The sequence below is a fragment of the Neofelis nebulosa genome, chromosome 1 (genome assembly GCF_028018385.1).
Source record: "Neofelis nebulosa isolate mNeoNeb1 chromosome 1, mNeoNeb1.pri, whole genome shotgun sequence".
Lineage (NCBI taxonomy): Eukaryota > Metazoa > Chordata > Mammalia > Carnivora > Felidae > Neofelis > Neofelis nebulosa.
Window position 1 is genome coordinate 97,946,097 of NC_080782.1, and position 20,826 is coordinate 97,966,922.

A 20,826-nucleotide genomic window follows, 5' to 3' on the forward strand; every position below is an offset into this window, starting at 1 on the left:
GAATAAGAAATAAGTGTTTTAAAAAATGAGCACACAAGAAATCAATGAACATCGAGTGGGTAGAATTAAAGTGCATTATTCTTACGAAGTTTTGTAAAAGTTAAAAAACTGTAGACTTTAGTACCTACATAGTATTAGAAGTAGGGTTTTTTTGGTTTTGTTTTTGTTTTTTGTTTTTTGTTTTTTAGAAGCAGGGTTTTAGGACCGCATTAAAAAGCCACAGAGGTAGGGGCACCTGGGTGGCTCAGTCAGTTAAACGTTCATGTCTTGATCTCATAGTTGTGAGTTTAAGCCCGGTTTTGAGCTCTGTGCTGACAGTGCGGAGCCTGCTTGAGATACTCTGTCTCACTGTCTCTCAAATAAATAAATAAATAAATAAATAAATATTTTTTTAAAAATTAAAACAAAAAAAAGCTACAGAGGTATCCCAGGTTAGCATTTCAATTTGTTTCTTTGTCATACACTTTCAGTGATCAGATTAAGTCTCTTAATAATTGAAAATATTTTCCTGTAGGACATCAGTATAAAAGTTAAAAGTATTGCGATGAGCTAAGACTCTTGAAAAATTCAGATTTTACTCACATTCTTGATAGTTTTGTGTCCATGTATTTTGTGTATATGGCTTATTTTTTCCATATTTAATGCCTTTTGCTGGCTATAATAGACGATAGGATTGTTTTAATTTATCTGTTGGAATATTCTCCACCTTGAGGCCACCATAACTATTTTTTACTATTCCTTTCTGAGTAATGTGGAATATACCATGCAATAACAAGTATACCAATTTTCAGATAATGGGCAACTCTGTAATTATAGAATTCTTCCTTATACCAAGTGTTGTGGCTTCTGGTCTAGATTATGAGTAATGAAGGCAGATGGTGGGTGCTTTACCTTAATTTAGCATGTCAGTTTGTTAGTGCTGAAAATTCATACTCCTTGAATCTGCAGCTAGACTAAATCTACACTTTTACTATTTCTCTTCTTTTTCTTTCACTTGGATAGTGTGTTTTGGGGATATTGAGCACGGAAATGAGGCCTTGGAGGTACCTTGGTTATATAGCTTTGAGAACAATTTATTTTATGGTGTCCTATGAGGTATATAGTGTTCTACTTTTTGGAAGATACTACCTTTATGCTTCAGTTTCCTCATCTATAAAGTAGAAATGCTCATTCCTACTCTACTACTTTCAAGTGCTGTTATAAAAAATCTAATATGAAAGATCAATATATAATACTATATAAATATAAAACAGCAGTGTTAACATTTTTTAATGTGAACGAACATTAATTCCCTGCGAAACCAAAAATACTTGAGTTATAGAACACCAATGCAGAAAGGAACTGAAATTTTTTTAACTCTTAATGTCTCCTGTGTTTTTCTGACTTTTTATACCATTCAAGTTGTAAGTTAATGTCCAACTATGACCCCTTTCTGGAGAAGACTGATCTGCCATCCACTGTGGGCGTCTTCTGCCTCTCTGCTATCTAATATACAATCTCTATTTACCTGCCTTTTCCTTTGAATGTAGCTCTGAGTAAGCAATTCCTACCCACTTAGCCAGGAAAAAGATTAAATTACTCTTGGCCTTGATTTGTTGATAATCATCTGCCTCTTTTGCACCTTTAATCTCTTTCTCCACGAACTAATTCTTCCTCTGCCAACCAAAGTACTCAAGTCTTTCCTGGCATCTGGTGGGTGAGGAAGTAGGAAGAGGAAGAGAGAGTGTGTGAGAGACAGAGTTTAGAAAAATAATCTAAGTAGTCTTCGTCCACAACCTCTTAACCCAATTATTTCTTAGTCCCTTTTAGATGGGTTTCAATTCTTATCGCCTCCTACAGATACTGCTCTCTGAAAAGTCAGCCATGATCTTTCCCAAACTCAGTGACCTTCTCTTGTTTATTATATTCTTCTTCTTGATCTTTTTATGTGACTGTTCCCCGACTACTTGAAACTCTTCGCATTCCTTTTCTTCTGACTTCTTTGACCTTTTAGTCCTTTGATTGCTTTACTTTTTAACCCCTGTGACATTCAAGTGTGAACATTGCCCCAAAGTTAGTGCTTGGTGCACATCACTTCTTCAAATATATTAATCAGTGTGAATCAATATATTTTTAGTCTTTTTCTCTACATTTTTCCTGTTGTGAGACTCATTCACTCCCATGGCTTCAGCTAAAACATTTAGGTGAAATGTTTCCATAATAACATCTCTAAGTCCCTATAACAGCTCTAACTTCTCTTTACAAATTCAAACCAAATTTTTAGACCTCTTAGAAGCTACTGGCTTCCCAATCCATTATAGCCAGAGGAACACTTGCTCTACCATTTAGTACTGTCAGTCTTTCTGTTTTCCCACATCTGTAGCCCTAGAATTTATCTCTGACTCCTCCTTTATCCTGTATGTTTACACAGTTGCCAAGTCTTAGAGATTCTCTTATCTATTTCTTCCTTTCCTGCTACACCATACTAGATCGGCTCTTCATTACCTTACTCATAGACCATTGCCATTGGTCATCCTCAGACACTTGCCCAACCCAGTGCTTCTATACAGCTGCCAGATTAATGTTAAACTTATCCATAATGGTGCCCCATTATCATCTTGGTTCGGTAAAAACTCTGTAGGCTAGCATGTCCAAACCTACCTTTCCGGTCTCAATTGTCTTTGTGGTCCCTATATACTAATCCCAAGAGACTACATATTTGTAGTTCTCTTAATATGCTGTATGCTTTCCCATTTCTGTCCTTTGTTTTTCGTTTTGTACTATTTCTCTCATTATAGAAAATAAAAGCTGAGGAGAAAGTGGATTTATATCCAAGAATGGTCCGTCCACTTCTCCTAGTTGGGAATGACTGCTTGGAATGAAAAATGTTACTGATGAGAAAATATTACTCAGTGAATGGTGTAAAGATAGTCAAAAGAGTGAAAGCCGCTGCTGAATTGTTTGTTCTTGAAGTGTTTGTCATTGAACACCGTGCCCCAGCATATCCATAAGATATAAAACTATATATAGTCATACATTCTGGTATTATGTTTGTTATTGATTGGAAGATGTCCTCATTTTAGATCAGATATTGTCAGTAATGACCAAAGAAAATTATTTTGTTCTTCAGTGACAATTATTTTGATGGGCAAGCATATTTTTATTGGTAGGTGTTCTTTTCTGAAATGTATTTGATAGAGAAATATTTTAATTTAAGTCTGACTCTTTTTATGAAATGATTCTTTTGCTCCAAATAATGCCTATAACAAAATTACTTTTAATAGTTTTATAAATTTTAAGTGACTGCCCATGGTTTACACAGTGTAAAGGGAACCATTTTTTTTTTTTTTAACAAAGAAGAGTGGGAAGAGAAATCAATAGTGTAAAATGCATTTTATCAGAAAGAGATACACATTTATATCGCTTCATTCCATTTTTTACCTGTATAATTGAGTTATACTCCGCTTGTAGTTAAAATTGTGTGTTAATCAGATGGTCACACTTTCATTTAAAATACTTTTTTTTTTAAGTTACCAGGCTTTTTGGGGCACCTGGGTGGCTCAGTCGGTTGAGCGTCCGACTTTAGCTCAGGTCATGATCTCACGGTCCGTGAGTTCAAGCCCTGCTTCTGGCTTTGTGCTGACAGCTCGGAGCCTGGAGCCGGCTTCGGATTCTGTGTCTCCCTCTCTCTCTTCCCCTCCCCCATTCATGCTCTGTCTCTCTTTGTCTCAAAAATAAATAAGCATTAAAAATTTTTTTTTTCTTAAGTTACCAGGCTTTTGAGTTGTTTTAACTGAATCTATGCTTTGATGTTTTAAAAACAAGGCTATGTATTAGTGTGTTCCTATATACTATAGTTATTTCCACATCAGCTTGTTAGTTCATTCTTCATGCCTTAACTGATACAATAGTTATGATTTTATCATCAGTGTCTGTGTACCAACTGCTAAAGATTTAAATAAGCTTTTATTTAAATGATAAAAATTTAATTTTTTAATGATAAAAATTTTAAATCATGATTGTAATTTATTGTGTATAACTTCTGTGTATTTTCTTTGTAAATATATTAACATTTTAATGATATAAACTGTATAAAGCATAATTTATCAATGAAAGTAAATATATGTAACATACTTGCACTTAACATTCCATATTAAGAGCTTTTCGTATTTGAAAATTATCTTAATCAAAATTGCGATTAATATATGTACTACCAGTGAAGAAAAACAAAACTATCTATATATACATAGCATTGTTTGAGATGCTGTCAGTTATCTTTATTACAGGTTACGTGGATCTCATAAAACTTTGCTAGTCTGTTTTGGGGAGGGATTAAATATCTTAAGTGCTCTACAGACCAGCCACTGTTACTATAACTATGTCCAGACATTAGTAAATGTTAAGATATGCCTTAGTAAAAGATCTACCATATGAAAGATTCTTGGGGATAAAGTAAAACTGGCCTGTGCTGTGAAACATCATGGATAAGAGAGAGAGGAACTATTTTCTGATTGGTTTTCTGCCCTATTTGAGAAATAGAAAACAAGTTTTACTTGTGTTTTTACAAGTACTTATGTATGTAGCAATTGTAGAACTTCTGTGAATATTGTACAGTATTATAGAACATTTCAAAGCCTTGCCTCTTTCAATTTATGTTGTTCCTAGTTTAGTTTATATTTTAAGTTCTGCAGAACAGAAATATCATTTCGCTTTACTTGAAATCTTTAAATCAAAGTAAAGACCATTAAGAAGTTTTCTTATTGAAGTAAATACAATCTAATAGGGAAGATTTGTTTAACAGTTTAGACTTCTTTTCACTTAAAAAGAATTCTTAATTTACTGGCAGTGTACTTTTGTTTTAAAGGCCAGTGTAAGTGTGAGCCTCAAATTTCTTAAACAAATTTGTTAGATGACTTGAAGGCAAGAGAGTCATTATATTGTCCTTGGTTGGTAATTCTAACTGAAAATATTTCATGCAAATATCTTGCCCTGCGAGGCTAGAAATTAGCCTTGAATTTTTGTTGATTTCAAAGTACAATATGAGTTTGACAAACTTTTTATACCACTTATCCTGTTTTACAGTTTTTAAATTTCAATCTTCTTTACAGTGGTTTCCTCGTAGGAAGCATGCTTGGTGCTTGTTGTTTCAGATCTTTTTTTCTACTTGCTTTTTGTTTTTTAATCAGCATGAAATGAACATGCATAATACATGAAAAAATCTTTACAGATATGTTATTACATATTTATTTGTATTATTTGAGCTTAATAAGTATTTCCAGGATCTTTTTTTTTATTATTTGAAATGAAATCTATTAAGTAGAAATCAGTTTCTTAACCCTGTGACTTTGTATTTTATTTTGAAAATGTTGATGTGTTGAGGTGTATAATCGAATACCATAGAAACAAAATGGAGATTTGAGGGTGATGAATTGATAACTAGGTATTTTTGTAGTGAGATTTTAAGATCAGTTACTGTTGTCCTTATAAAAGTCTAATACAGTCACTCAGCTGTTAAAAACCTAATCCTCTATTTAAAAAAAATATACAAAAACAAATTGTCTATCTTTCTGCCTGATCTCTTCTCAAGTACTAACACAATGGAAACAGTGGGTGATCTGTCAGTGTGTTTGGTTTGTCAGTGATGGTTTTGTATAAATATTGGGAGGGTAAGAAATAAAATTCACACAGTAAAATATGATTTCATCTGCCTTTTCTCTGCAGTTCCATGGCTCATGCTGCGGTGTGAAATTCTCATTTTACACACTTTGCAGGCGGAGCACATGAATTATGCATTGAGCAAGAAAAATCTCCTGCCTCAAGTCCTATATGCATTTACCCAGGTTCTGTCTCTATTACCAAGATGAATTGCAAATGGAGAAATGTTTGATGGAATAGGGCTCTTAACTTCTTTGTTTAGAATTCAGATTTTTATTTTTATAGTAGATCCTTTAAGTATGAAAATGTTTTGAACTTACTATGGATTTTTTAAAATGAAAAATGAAATATAATATAAGAGAGGAATGCCAAACACATCACAAAGCTTTTTATAGCCTTGATTTGGAATGCAAGGCTTTTTCAATTCAGTAGAAATGACCGTTATCTATTGCTAATGTTGTATTTCAGTCACCGGTTATTTGCTGTTCTCAGAAAGTCAATGAAATTCTGTTCTTTTGAGAGCCTTTTTTCTTCCTGTTTTAGACTTCTAATAAGAGATTATGTCAATTTCACATGCAGCTCTGTCCTATGCTGTATGTGACCTGATGTGTACTTAATAGATACTGTTACACACTCTTTGCCGTGAAGTAGAAAATAAGGTGTAGACTTGTTTCCAGTTTTAACTTTATCTTGATTTGATAGGTTTCTAATTTTTCAGGTAGTACGGTTACAGTTCCATAAAGACAATCATGCACCATCGTGGATTATAGGAGAAGCTATACCCATTGTACTCAGCATAGTATTTTGATAAGTCACATGGTGTTAAGCTCTTTTTGTTACGTTCTTTCTCCACAGGAATGATATTCTAGTTGAGATGGCATTTTCATTCTGAACCTGTTTTTGTTTATTTCCACTTTAAATTCCAGCTTCAAAACTAACATTTCTTCTGTTTTTTCCCCCAACCCTGGAAATTGTTATTCGTTTGAAGTGTGAAGAGAAGGACAAATATTTTTTGCTTTTTTAAAAACAATGAGTGAAAATTAAAACCCATCTAGATAATTTAAAGTTTTCATTGGCAGAAATAATTATTCTCATAAAGAAAACCAGTGCTGATGTTTTTAGTTAGTGTTTTAATATGTATTCTTGTCTGATACTTGAAAATAATTTGTTTTGAGTTTTGGCATGAGGGGAAAACTAGCATTGCTTAAGATCATTTTAAAATGTTACCTAACATACAGTTTGATGTATTGCACTTTGTAAGAGTTCTAGCATGGTATAGATGTTAAATGATGGTAGTGTACTTTTTGCTTTAGTGATACCTTTCTATGGTTAGAGGAATACTTCAAAAAACTTGTAGAGGAGCTTGAGTGGCTCAGTCGGTTAAGTGTCCCACTCTTGATTTCGGCTCAGGTCATGATCTCACAGTTGTGAGATCGAGCTCTCAGTAGGGCTCCATGCTCAGCTTAAGATTTTGTTTCTTTCTCCTTCTGCTCCTGCCCTGCCCACGCCCTCTCTCTCTCTAAAAAAAAAAAACAAAAAACAAAAAAAAACAAAAACCTTCTAATAATTCATACAGATAAGCTGTAAACTCTTTTGTTAGATTATAAGTTACCTGGGGGTGCCTGGGTGGCACAGCTGGCTGAGCATCCGACTGTTGGTTTTGGCTCAGATCATGATCTTGCAGTTCATGAGCTCGTGCCCCATGTTGGGCTCTGTGCTGATGGCGTGGAGCCTGTTTGGGATTCTGTCTCTCCTTCTTTTGCCCCTCCCCACTTGTGCTCTCTCTCACTCTCTCTCTCTCTCAAATAAATAAATAAACTTAAAAAAAAAAAAGTGATTAAAAAAAAAGATTATAAGTTACCTGAAGGCAAGGACTAGGTCTGTCTTGGCTTATTACTTCCTTTTCTTAGCAAAGAATCTGATAAAACTTTAAAACTCTATATATGTCTTTTGGATGAATGAATGATTGAGTAAATGAACAAAAACATTTTAGCAAAAACTTAAGTTTTGAGAAAATTTAATGTAAAAAGTATAGATTTTAAAGATAAGTAACTTTGATCCAAATACATCTATTTAGCAACCTAATCTTTATTGGTCTTTAATTGTTTATAATGCTATTCATTACTGTACTTGTGTGTGTGTGTGTGTGTGTGTGTGTTATATTTATTATAAATTTTATATATTTTATATATATTATACATATATGTATATATAATACACACACACACACACACACACACACACACATATATATATATGTATATATATATATAACACATCTTTTCTGAATCTTTGACCAAACTGTGAATACTCAGGCTTAGGGATACTGTTTTCTAATGCACGGTTGTTCATATTTCAAAAATATAGATAGATTAAATAAGCAGATCTGAGGTGGAGGAAACCCTACATATGTGCAGATATGTTTTGAAATACTTATTTTCCCCAAAGGAAAACAGTAAAGGAAGTAAATGAATACTTTTCTTCCCTAAAGAGAAAGTGCCTGAAAATGTCATTTGTAGATTTTACTGAATACCTTTGGCTGAAGAAGTCTGATGCATCTCACTGTTCAAATACAAAGTACCTAGTGCAATGTCTGTCACAGACTACATCTTAGAAGAGCTGATCTATCACAAGCCTCTTGACAATTTCAGACCTAAGCTTATATTGTTTGAGAAATTCTTTTTCTTAAATTAACTTGTTTAAAAATTATTTTCAACATGTTTGTAGACTTTTTACCAAAGAGCCACTTTATATTTTTATATTAGCGAAAGTTTTTGGGTCATAAAATAATTATTTACCTTCAAAGTTTCTTCTTTCTTCTTACCTTTATAATCTTTATTTATTTATTTATTTATTTATTTATTTATTTATTTATTGGACCTTTATAATCTTTAAACAGACTATTCTAAGGTAATAGTTTGCATGGTGGGGAAGAAATACTTTATGCTAACTGAAATAAAAATTTTGATTAAAAAATACAGTCCATATAACCATAGAGAAAGCTTAATTTGATTGATTTTTTCTTGGAAGACTAAGCAGAAGAAAAATTGTTTTGAAACATTAAGAACTACTTCATTGATTTTTTTATTATAAGAACGTGTAGTAATTAAATTATTTATTTTATAGGAGAAAGAAAACAAAACAAAACAAAATATAAATCCTCTTATCAAAGATGTTTCACTTCTAGATCTGGATGATTGTAAGTATTAAAATTTCAAGTTTTTCTTTTGTTTAGTAGTAGTATTTACTTTTATAGTACCTTTTATTTATGTGTCACAAAATATGTTAACTTCTATTATGAAAGATGTATAGATGAATAGACCAAGAAAGTTTGAGAAATTAGTTCTATTAGTATCTTTCATCTAATCAGGTTATCAGTTTTATATCAAATGAATAAATATAATTGGTCAAATAAAAGTACACCAAATTCTTTTTAAGATCTTTTACTTTAATAATTTATACTTGCTTTAGTAAATAATTATCCATATCTCACAACTTCTACGTTGTTAATTATAGAGATTGAAACATCTCACTTAAGGAAGTAGGGAATGAGGAAAATAACTGGAAATGTAAAAGACACCAGGATGTTCTACTTGGTGCACTTTTGGTAGGAATAGAAATAGATAACGAAGCTTTTGGAGGCTGGTGTTGCTATATTTGTCAATATTATAACTGTACAATATCTTTGTCCTACCAAATCCACTTCTAAGAATTGAGAATCTTACTCATATACTCACCCAAGTGTGCAAAGGTATATTCATCTTCTTTTAAATACTCTTGCATTGCGAGAAAGAGATAATGGAACGAACTAACTTTATTGGTATGTAGATTTTATACAGAAAAAAGAGAAACAGCAAGTAAAATAGTATAAATATTAAACTTCTGTCATTTTGCATTATAGTTTTTTCATGCTAAAGGGAAGTTATGTGTTTAGGTTGTCTCATTTTGTCATAAATAAGACTATTCTATTTATATTGTTTACCTGGCCTATCTTCAGTAATCATGGCAAATTTTTAATATAGAGAAATTATAGAGAAATACTTAGCATAAAGAAAGTAAAAATAAAGTTGGAGCCTATGAACAATTATACTCCAAAAAGCTTGGAAAACTGAAAGAAGTGGATTCCAAGAAACACAACCTTCTAAGACAGAATCATGAAGAAATTGAAAATCTAAGTGGACTGATTACAAGTGATGAAATTGAATCAGTAATTTTAAAACTCCACAAAAATGAAAGTCCAGGACGAGATGGCTTCACAAATAAATTCTGCTAAACATTTAAACAAAGAGTTAGTATCTGTACTCAAATTATTCCAAAAAATTGAAGAGGAATGAATGCTACCAAATATACTTTACGAGGCCAGCATAACCCTTATAGCAAAACCAGAGACACCCTAAATATAAAATTACAGGCCAATATCCATAATGAACATAAAGGCAAAAATCCTTAACAAAATATTAGCAAGCTGAATTCAACAATACATTAAAAGGATCATGCACCATGATCAAATGGGATGCAAGGATGGTTTTATATCTGCACATCAGTACACATGATACACCACATTAACAAAAAGGATAAAAATCATATGATCATCTCAATAGATGCTGAAAAAGCATTTGGCAAAATTCAGCATCCATTTATGATTTAAAATTCTCAATACAGTGAGTATAGAAGGAATGTACCCCAACATAAAAAAGGCTATATGTGACAAACCCACCGCTAACAACATATTCAACTTTGAAAAGCTTAAAGCTTTTCTTCTAAGATGGGATCAAGACAAGAATGCCCATTCTTCCCACTTTTATTCATCATAGTACTGGAAGCCCTAGCCACAGCAGTCGGGGAACAAGAAGTCATCCAAATTTGAAAGGAATAAGTAAAACTATTTGCAGATGACAGGATATTATGTATAGAAAACCCTAAAGACTTCACCAAAAAACTATTAGACCTAATAAATAAATTGAGTAAAATCAGTGGGTATGAAATTAGGATATAGAAATTCATTGCATTTCTATACACTAATAGCAGACTGTCAGAAAAAGAAATTAAGAAAGCAATCCCATTTACGATTGCATCAAAAAGAATAAAATACCTAGGAATGAATTTATCCTAGGAATTGAAAGACCTGTATTCTGAAAACTATAAGACATTAGTAAAAGCAATTGAAGATGACCCAAATAAAGAAAAAGATATACCATGCTCATGGGTTGGAAGAATTTATAGTGTTAAAATGTCCATACTACCAAAAGTAATCTACCGATTAAGTAAACTCCCCATCAAAATACCAATGACATTTTTCACAGAATTAGAACAAAGAATCCTAAAATTTTTATGGAACCACAAAGGGCCCCAAATAGCCAAAGCAATCTTGAAAAAGAACAAAGCTTGGAGGTACCACACTCCCTGATTTCAAACTATACTATAGAACTATAGTAATCAAAATAGTGTGATGCTGGTATGAAAACAGATACATAGGCCAATAGAATAAAATATAGAGCCCAGAAATAAACCCTCGTATATATGGCCAGTTAATGTGGGACAAAGGAGGCATGAATATAAAATGGGGTAAGACAGTCTCTTTAATAAATGTTGTTGGGAAAACTGGACAGCTACATGCTAAAGAATGAAACTGGACCATTGTCTTATACCATATACAAAGTAAATTCTCAGTGGATTTAAGACGTGAATGTAAGACCTGAAACCATAAAATTCCTAAAAGAAAACATAGGCAGTAAGCTCTTTGACAATAGTCTTGATATGTTTTTTGAACCAATCTCCTCAGACAAGGGCAACAAGAGCTAAAATAAATAAGTGGGATTACATCAAACAAAAAAGCTTTTGCATAGTGAAAGAAACCATCAACAAAACTAAAAGACATCCTATTGAATGGGAGGAGATATTTGCAAATCATGCATCCAATGAGAGGTTAATACCTAAAATATATCAAGAAGGCACCCAACTTAGTGTTAAAGAAACAACCTTATTAAAAAATGGGCAGAGGGGTTGAATGGACATTTTTCCAAAGAAGGCATACAGTTGACCAACAGACATATGAAAAGATGTTCACCATCACTTATTAGGGAAATGCAAATCAAAACTACAATGAGATACCACCTTACACCTGTCAGAATGGCTAAAATAAAAAACATAAGAAACAAGTGTTGGTGAGTATGTGGGGAAGAAAGAGCCTATGTGCACTGTTGGTGAGAATGCAAGCTCGTGCAAACACTGTGGAAAACAGTGTGGAGGTTCCTCCAAAAGTTAAAAACAGAACTACTCTACGATCCAGCAGTCACACTGCTGATTATTTTAGCCAAAGAATACAAAAACAGTAGTTCAAAGGGATACATGCACCCCAGTGGTTATAGCAGCATTATTTATAATAGTCAAGATATGGAAGGAGCTCATGTCCATTGATTGATGAATGGATAAAGAAGATGTGAATGGAATATTATTCAGACATAAAAAAGAATGGAATTTAGCCATTTGTATTGACATGGATGGAGCTAGAGAGAATAATGCTAAGTGAATTAAGTCAGTCAGAGAAAGACAAATACCATGTGTTTTCAGTCATAATGTACAATTTGTAAAACAAAACAGGAGTGCCTGGGTGGCTTATAGTTCATTAGTGGCCAACTCTTGATTTCGGTCAGGTCATAATCTCACAGTTTGTGAGTTTGAGCCCCATGTCAGGCTCTATGCTGACGGTGCAGACCCTGCTTGGGATTCTCTCTCTCCCTTTCTCTCTCTGCCCTTACCCGGCTTATGCTCTCTATCTCTCTCAAAAGTAAACAGATAAACATTTACAAACAAACAAACATATAAATAAATAACAAAACAAGCTAGCAAAGGCCAAAAAAGAAAAAAGAAAGAAAAGAAGAAAAGAAAAGAAAGAGACAAATGAAGAAACAGACTCTTAACTCTAGAGAACAAACAGGTGGTTCCACAGGGGAGGTGAGTGGGGGGATGTGTGAAATGGTTGATGGGGATTAAGGAGTGCCTTTGTCCTGATGAGTACCAGATGATTAAAATTAAAACTTAAAAAAAACAAAGAATAAAGTCATTGGCTTCAAGGAAAACAAGCAAATGAACAACAGTAACAAAAAACCCACAATAAGATATTACTTCATACTTTTCAGATTAGCTATTATCAAAAAGACAAAAAGTAACAAGTATTGTTGATAAAGTAGAGACATGGGAACTCTCAGACACTGTTGGTGGGAATGTAAATTGGTGCAACCACTATGGAAAACAGTATGGAGATTTCTCAAAAAATTAAAAATAGAAATACCATGTGATCTAGCAATCCTGCTTCTGGGCTATTTGTCTACAGATACATGTACCTCTGTGTTCACTGCAGCATTATTTGCAATAGCCAAGATATAGAAACAACTCTCTATTGATAGATAAATGGACAAAGATGTGGTACACACACACACACACACACACACACACACACACACATATGGTGAGATGTGGTATGTGTATATATGGTGTGTATACGCACACACAGCCATATTACTCATCTATAAAAAAGAATGGAATCTTGCCATTTCCAACAACATGTGTGGACCTAGAGGCTATTATGCGAAGTGAAATAAAGGATGAATACTGTATGACTTCATTTATATGTGGAATATAAAAAAACAAATGAATTAGCAATACAGAAACAGATTCATAGGTACAGAAAACAAAGTGTTAGTTCCCAGAGTAGGGAGGATTTAGGGGACAGGCAAAATAGGTAAAGGGGATAAAGAGGTACAAACTTAACAGTTATATAAATAAGTCATGGGGATATAAGGTTCAGCATAGGGAATATAGTCAATAATAACAAAGTTGTAACAACTTTGTATAGTGGCAGGTAGTAACTAGAGTTATTGTGGGGATTATTCTTTAATGTATAAACACCCAATCACTGTGATATACACCTGAGTAAAATAAAGTTCGACCCAAATTTGCATCATTTCACTATTGGCAAAGATTTATGAGTTAATATCATTTTTTACCTATTGGCAAAGATTTTATTTATTCTTTTCACTATTATGTATAATTTTATTTTATTTTATTTTATTTTCAATATATGAAATTTATTGTCAAATTGGTTTCCATACTTGGCGAAGATTTTAAAGCAGCATCCAGTGTTGATAAGGTTTGGAGAAACAGGCACCCTACGTATGTTTTTGATAGGAATAAAAGTAGGTCAAGCTTTTAGAGTCATTTTCGCAGTATTTGTCAAAACTTAAATTGCACACACCCTTTGAACTAGCAGTTCTTTTGTAGGAAAATCAGATCCTACTTCTTTCTTGTTTTAGACACTTTAATGGCTTAATTTTGCAGTTAAAGTCTATATTCCTAGGTGTCTAAGACCTTTAGGTGATCTGACTCCTGTCTTCCTCTTACCTACTATGCTCCTCTGCATTTCTGAAATATACCAGTCTCATTCCTGCCAAGGGCCTTCGTACTGCTGTTACCAAAGAACACTTCTTTAGATTTTCTTATGGCAGACTGCATCTTATCTTTCTAATCCCGGATCAAAAGTTACCTTCTCTTACACAGCTTTATGAATCAGCCTTGATTGTCTTGAGAGCATTTTTCACCATCTGAAATTATCGCAAATATTTGTAGTACTTTGTTTATTGTCTGTCTTGCCCAACTAGGATACAAATTCCATGAGAATGGAAACCTTGTCTTTCTTACTCACTGGTGTTCCTAGTACCTAGAATGGCACCTGGCAGATAGTGAGCACCCATTAAATATTTGCTAAGTTAATAAAATATGCAAAGGTTTATGTAAAAACTTCATTGCAGCATTATTTATTACAGTGAAATCCAAAATCAAATAAAGTATCTACCAGTAGGATGATACAACTTATTAACAAAAATGAAGCAAATCCTTGTGTGCTAATTATCTAATTATATACCAAATTATTGTAAGTTAAAAAAAAAGTACATGTAGATCATAATTCCACTTCTGTAAAAAAAGAGTAAAAGAGGAACTATATCCAGCACACGAGCACAGATATGATTGTACTTGCTATTTTTCCAGAAGGCTGCAGAATAAACAGTAAGGGTTAGCTCTGGCCCCTTTGAGATATAGGACTAAACTAGGAACAGAGGGGAGAGAGAGACTTATTTTATATTTTATGTCTTCCTGTCACAATGAACATTTTACATGAATATGGAACTTTTACAATTTAAAAAGTTTAAAATTGTGGAAGAATAATAGTCAAGTGTATTTAAGAAGAAATTAAGGGTAAATGTTACCAGGTACTGGAGTGCAGAAAATTTACTTTATATTACACTCCGGATTTCCTGGCAGCTAAGGAAAAATTGAAACCTGTAAAACGATACAATTTTTATTATTTGATTCTTTTTAAAAGTATGTTTTCATATGTAGCAGCAAAAGTTTTCTTAAACACTAAGTTTTAAGAATTTAAACATGAGATGTTTTTTAATTTTAAGGAAATTTCACCCTAACTTACATTTTAACTCAACATAGGATATATTTCTGGGTTTTTTTTTTAATACCTGAGAACTATCTCTTTTTCTTTTTTTTTTTTTTTTTTTAATGTTTTAATTTTATTTTTGAGAGAGAGGCAGAGTGCGAGCGGGAGAGGAGCAGAGAGAAAGGGAGACAGAACCTGAAACAGGCTCTCGGCTCTGAGCTGTCAGCGCAGAGCCCGACACAGGGCTTGAACCTTACGGACTGCGAGATCATGAACTGAGCCAAAGTCAGATGCCCAATCGACTGAGCCACCCAGCCGCTCCCCTGAGAACTGTTTCTTTACAAAGCTTTTATTTTGCATTTGTCAGAAATAACAATCAGAGCATCTCTTTTTTAACAAGTCAGTTCAGCAAGCATTTGCAGATTGTCTGCTAAGTGTAAGGGTACTTTGCTGGATACCCTTTTTTTGTTTGCTAGGATGGGTAAATAGAATTCAGTTATCCTCTTTCAGAGACTAAAATCTAGTCTGGGGCACAGATACCTGAACAGTAGAGGTACAAAGTGTGAATAAATGAGGGGGGAGACGAATTAAAAAGCTATAAAGGTCTTGCGGAAGAACTGTGATCCTAGCTTAGAGGTAAAGGTAAGTGGAGGGCTGCCCGGTGGTTCAGTCAGTTAAGCATCTGACTCTATCTCAGCTTGGGTCTTGATCTCAGGGTTGTGAGTTCAAGCCTCTCACTGGGCTCTGCACTGGGCATGGAGCCTACTTTAAAAAAAAAAAAGATAAGGAGTCTGATGGGAGAAAATCTTTGTTGATGATGGTTCTTAAGATACTGATTTCATTTATGCTGCTTATTAGCCTATAGTAGTTCTCATTGTCTATGGCCAACAGTTTGTTGATCAGAAACTAAAATGTCATTCTCCAATAGCTTGAGTTTCTCAGCTGTGAGAATTAGATAAATTTTGAAGGAGGGTCAGACACATTCCTTATGTTTTATTTAAGAGGAACCTCATAATCCACAGAGGTTATGTATTCAGTATGCACTGCATACCAGGAAAACTACAAGTACTGAATTTTATGTTTCTTCTTTCAAAAAGCATTTATTGAACGTTGGCTGTGATCTAGGTAATCTGCTACATGCTGGAGATTCTAAATGGATACAACACTGTCCCTACCCAAGGAGCTCTGTTTCTCCCATTACACTTAAAAAGTTCCTTGGGTATTTTATATTTCTGGAAATGAAGGTATCTTTCAGTACCCCATATCATGTGATCTTGATGGGATGATCATAAAGCAACAATCATACTCTGGTGTTCTTTTATAGGACATGTAAACCTGTGTAATTATACTGTTGCTTCAACTAACAGTGGAGTCTTTTTAAAATTTGTATCAGCCACCAGTAATAATGCCTCACCTAAACCTTATGGTCTGTGATATCATACTGTTGAATAAATTGTAGCAGAGGCAGTAGAGTGGAGTGGCAAAGGGGACAGTGGAGCTGGAGTGTCTGAGTTTGAATTCCAGTTGTTTTAATTACTAGCTGGGTAACCTTGGACAAATTACTTACTCTGTCTGTACTTAATTCCTTTAATATATAAAATTGGGATAATAGTAATACTTTCTGGCAACATTAAGTGGATTAAATATACCGATAAATGTAAAAACACTTAAAACTCTGCTGGGCACCATGATATACATTATATAGGGTGTTACCTATGATGGAGATGATTGTAAAAATGATGCAGCAGCAACAAATTACATTTAACAAGTTAAATACAGTCACATTAAACCATTATATACTAAAACTTTTATGTAGTCTTAAGTTTTGAAACAAAACTTTGATCAGAAGAATAATTGTATAATTATGCAATAGACCTTTGAACATTGCAGGGTTTAGGGGTGCTGACCCACACACAGTCAAAAACCCACATTTACCTTTTGACTCCCCAAAAACTTAGCTACTAATAGCCTACTGTTGACTGGAAGCCTTACTGATAATATAAACAGTCAGTTAACACATATTTTGTATGTAATATCTATTATATACCATATTCTTAGGATAATCTAGAGAAAAGTGTTAAGAAAATCACAAGGAAGATAAAATATACTTTTAGGATTATACTATATCTTTAAAAAAATCTACATAAATGGATCCACATAGTTCAAACCTGTGTTGTTAAAGGCTTAACTGTACTTTAGTAAAAAAGTGTTTTGCAGGAAGTTTTAAAAATAAGAAAATAAATGTGTAATCCAAAAACCCTTGGTTTACATTCTGGCACACCAGTTCAGATCTTTTTATATGCAATTCCCCTTCCCTCCCCTCCTTGATTTTTTTTTTTTTATTTTTTATTATTTTTTATTTATTTATTTTTTAATATATGAAATTTACTGTCAAATTGGTTTCCATACAACACCCAGTGCTCATCCCAAAAGGTGCCCTCCTCAATACCCATCACCCACCCTGCCCTCCCTCCCACCCCCCATCAACCCTCAGTTTGTTCTCAGTTTTTAACAGTCTCTTATGCTTTGGCTCTCTCCCACTCTAACCTCTTTTTTTTTTTTTTTTCCCTTCCCCTCCCCCATGGGTTTCTGTTACGTTTCTCAGGATCCACATAAGAGTGAAACCATATGGTATCTGTCTTTCTCTGTATGGCTTATTTCACTTAGCATCACACTCTCCAGTTCCATCCACGTTGCTAAAAAAGGCCATATTTCATTCTTTCTCATTGCCACGTAGTATTCCATTGTGTATATAAACCACAATTTCTTTATCCATTCATCAGTTGATGGACATTTAGGCTCTTTCCATAATTTGGCTATTGTTGAGAGTGCTGCTATAAACATTGGGGTACAAGTGCCCCTATGCATCAGTACTCCTGTATCCCTTGGATAAATTCCTAGCAGTGCTATTGCTGGGTCATAGGGTAGGTCTATTTTTAATTTTCTGAGGAACCTCCACACTGCTTTCCAGAGCGGCTGCACCTATTTGCATTCCCACCAACAGTGCAAGAGGGTTCCCGTCTCTCCACATCCTCTCCAGCATCTATAGTCTCCTGATTTCTTCATTTTGGCCACTCTGACTGGCGTGAGGTGGTATCTGAGTGTGGTTTTGATTTGTATTTCCCTGATGAGGAGCGACGTTGAACATCTTTTCATGTGCCTGTTGGCCATCCGGATGTCTTCTTTAGAGAAGTGTCTATTCATGTTTTCTGCCCATTTCTTCACTGGGTTATTTGTTTTTCGGGTGTGGAGTTTGATGAGCTCTTTATAGATTTTGGATACTAGCCCTTTGTCCGATGTGTCATTTGCAAATATCTTTTCCCATTCCGTTGGTTGCCTTTTAGTTTTGTTGGTTGTTTCCTTTGCTGTGCAGAAGCTTTTTATCTTCATAAGGTCCCAGTAATTCACTTTTGCTTTTAATTCCCTTGCCTTTGGGGATGTGCCGAGTAAGAGATTGCTACGGCTGAGGTTAGAGAGGTCTTTTCCTGCTTTCTCCTCTAAGGTTTTGATGGTTTCCTGTCTCACATTCAGGTCCTTTATCCATTTTGAGTTTATTTTTGTGAATGGTGTGAGAAAGTGGTCTAGTTTCAACCTTCTGCATGTTGCTGTCCAGTTCTCCCAGCACCATTTGTTAAAGAGACTGTCTTTTTTCCATTGGATGTTCTTTCCTGCTTTGTCAAAAATGAGTTGGCCATACGTTTGTGGGTCTAGTTCTGGGGTTTCTATTCGATTCCATTGGTCTATGTGTCTGTTTTTATGCCAATACCATGCTGTCTTGATGATGACAGCTTTGTAGTAGAGGCTAAAGTCTGGGATTGTGATGCCTCCTGCTTTGGTCTTCTTCTTCAAAATTACTTTGGCTATTCGGGGCCTTTTGTGGTTCCATATGAATTTTAGGATTGCTTGTTCTAGTTTCAAGAAGAATGCTGGTGCAATTTTGATTGGGATTGCATTGAATGTGTAGATAGCTTTGGGTAGTATTGACATTTTGACAATATTTATTCTTCCAATCCATGAGCAGGGAATGTCTTTCCATTTCTTTATATCTTCTTCAATTACCTGCATAAGCTTTCTATAGTTTTCAGCATACAGATCTTTTACATCTTTGGTTAGATTTATTCCTAGGTATTTTATGCTTCTCGGTGCAATTGTGAATGGGATCAGTTTCTTTACTTGTCTTTCTGTTGCTTCATTGTTAGTGTATAAGAATGCAACTGATTTCTGTACATTGATTTTGTATCCTGCAACTTTGCTGAATTCATGTATCAGTTCTAGCAGACTCTTGGTGGAGTCTATCGGATTTTCCATGTATAATATCATGTCATCTGCAAAAAGCGAAAGCTTGACTTCATCTTTGCCAATTTGGATGCCTTTGATTTCCTTTTGTTGTCTGATTGCTGATGCTAGAACTTCCAGCACTATATTAAACAACAGCGGTGAGAGTGGGCATCCCTGTCGTGTTCCTGATCTCAGGGAAAAAGCTCTCAGTTTTTCCCCATTGAGGATGATGTTAGCTGTGGGCTTTTCATAAATGGCTTTTATGATCTTTAAGTATGTTCCTTCTATCCCGACTTTCTCAAGGGTTTTTATTAAGAAAGGGTGCTGGATTTTGTCAAAGGCCTTTTCTGCATCGATTGACAGGATCATATGGTTCTTCTCTTTTTTTTTTGTTAATGTGATGTATCACGTTGATCGATTTGCGAATGTTGAACCAGCCCTGCATCCCAGGAATGAATCCCACTTGATCATGGTGAATAATTCTTTTTATATGCTGTTGAATTCGATTTGCTAGTATCTTATTGAGAATTTTTGCATCCATATTCATCAGGGATATTGGCCTGTAGTTCTCTTTTTTTACTGGGTCTCTGTCTGGTTTAGGAATCAAAGTAATACTGGCTTCATAGAATGAGTCTGGAAGTTTTCCTTCCCTTTCTATTTCTTGGAATAGCTTGAGAAGGATAGGTATTATCTCTGCTTTAAACGTCTGGTAGAACTCCCCTGGGAAGCCATCTGGTCCTGGACTCTTATTTGTTGGGAGATTTTTGATAACCGATTCAATTTCTTCGCTGGTTATGGGTCTGTTCAAGCTTTCTATTTCCTCCTGATTGAGTTTTGGAAGAGTGTGGGTGTTTAGGAATTTGTCCATTTCTTCCAGGTTGTCCAATTTGTTGGCATATAATTTTTCATAGTATTCCCTGATAATTGTTTGTATCTCTGAGGGATTGGTTGTAATAATTCCATTTTCATTCATGATTTTATCTATTTGGGTCATCTCCCTTTTCTTTTTGAGAAGCCTGGCTAGAGGTTTGTCAATTTTGTTTATTTTTTCAAAAAACCAACTCTTGGTTTCGTTGATCTGCTCTACAGTTTTTTTAGATTCTATATTGTTTATTTCTGCTCTGATCTTTATTATTTCTCTTCTTCTGCTGGGTTTAGGCTGCCTGTGCTGTTCTGCTTCTATTTCCTTTAGGTGTGCTGTTAGATTTTGTATTTGGGATTTTTCTTGTTTCTTGAGATAGGCCTGGATTGCAATGTATTTTCCTCTCAGGACTGCCTTCGCTGCGTCCCAAAGCGTTTGGATTGTTGTATTTTCATTTTCGTTTGTTTCCATATATTTTTTAATTTCTTCTCTAATTGCCTGGTTGACCCACTCATTCGTTAGTAGGGTGTTCTTTAACCTCCATGCTTTTGGAGGTTTTCCAGACTTTTTCCTGTGGTTGATTTCAAGCTTCATAGCATTGTGGTCT

At 34.4% G+C, this 20,826-nt stretch overlaps 1 protein-coding gene across 5 annotated transcripts in view; it reads left to right on the forward strand.

The window, feature by feature from the left end:
• AP3B1 (adaptor related protein complex 3 subunit beta 1) overlaps positions 1–20,826 on the forward strand; it is a 267,617-nt gene that overhangs the window by 172,895 nt on the left and 73,896 nt on the right. For all 5 annotated transcript variants that reach the window (XR_009261343.1, XM_058729003.1, XM_058729014.1 and 2 more), the window contains one exon: positions 8,761–8,833. Coding sequence is in view for 4 of the 5 variants with exons in the window: in XM_058729003.1 (XP_058584986.1) it covers positions 8,761–8,833 (73 nt within the window). In the remaining variant the exon portion in view is untranslated. The remainder of the gene's footprint in view (positions 1–8,760; positions 8,834–20,826) is intronic.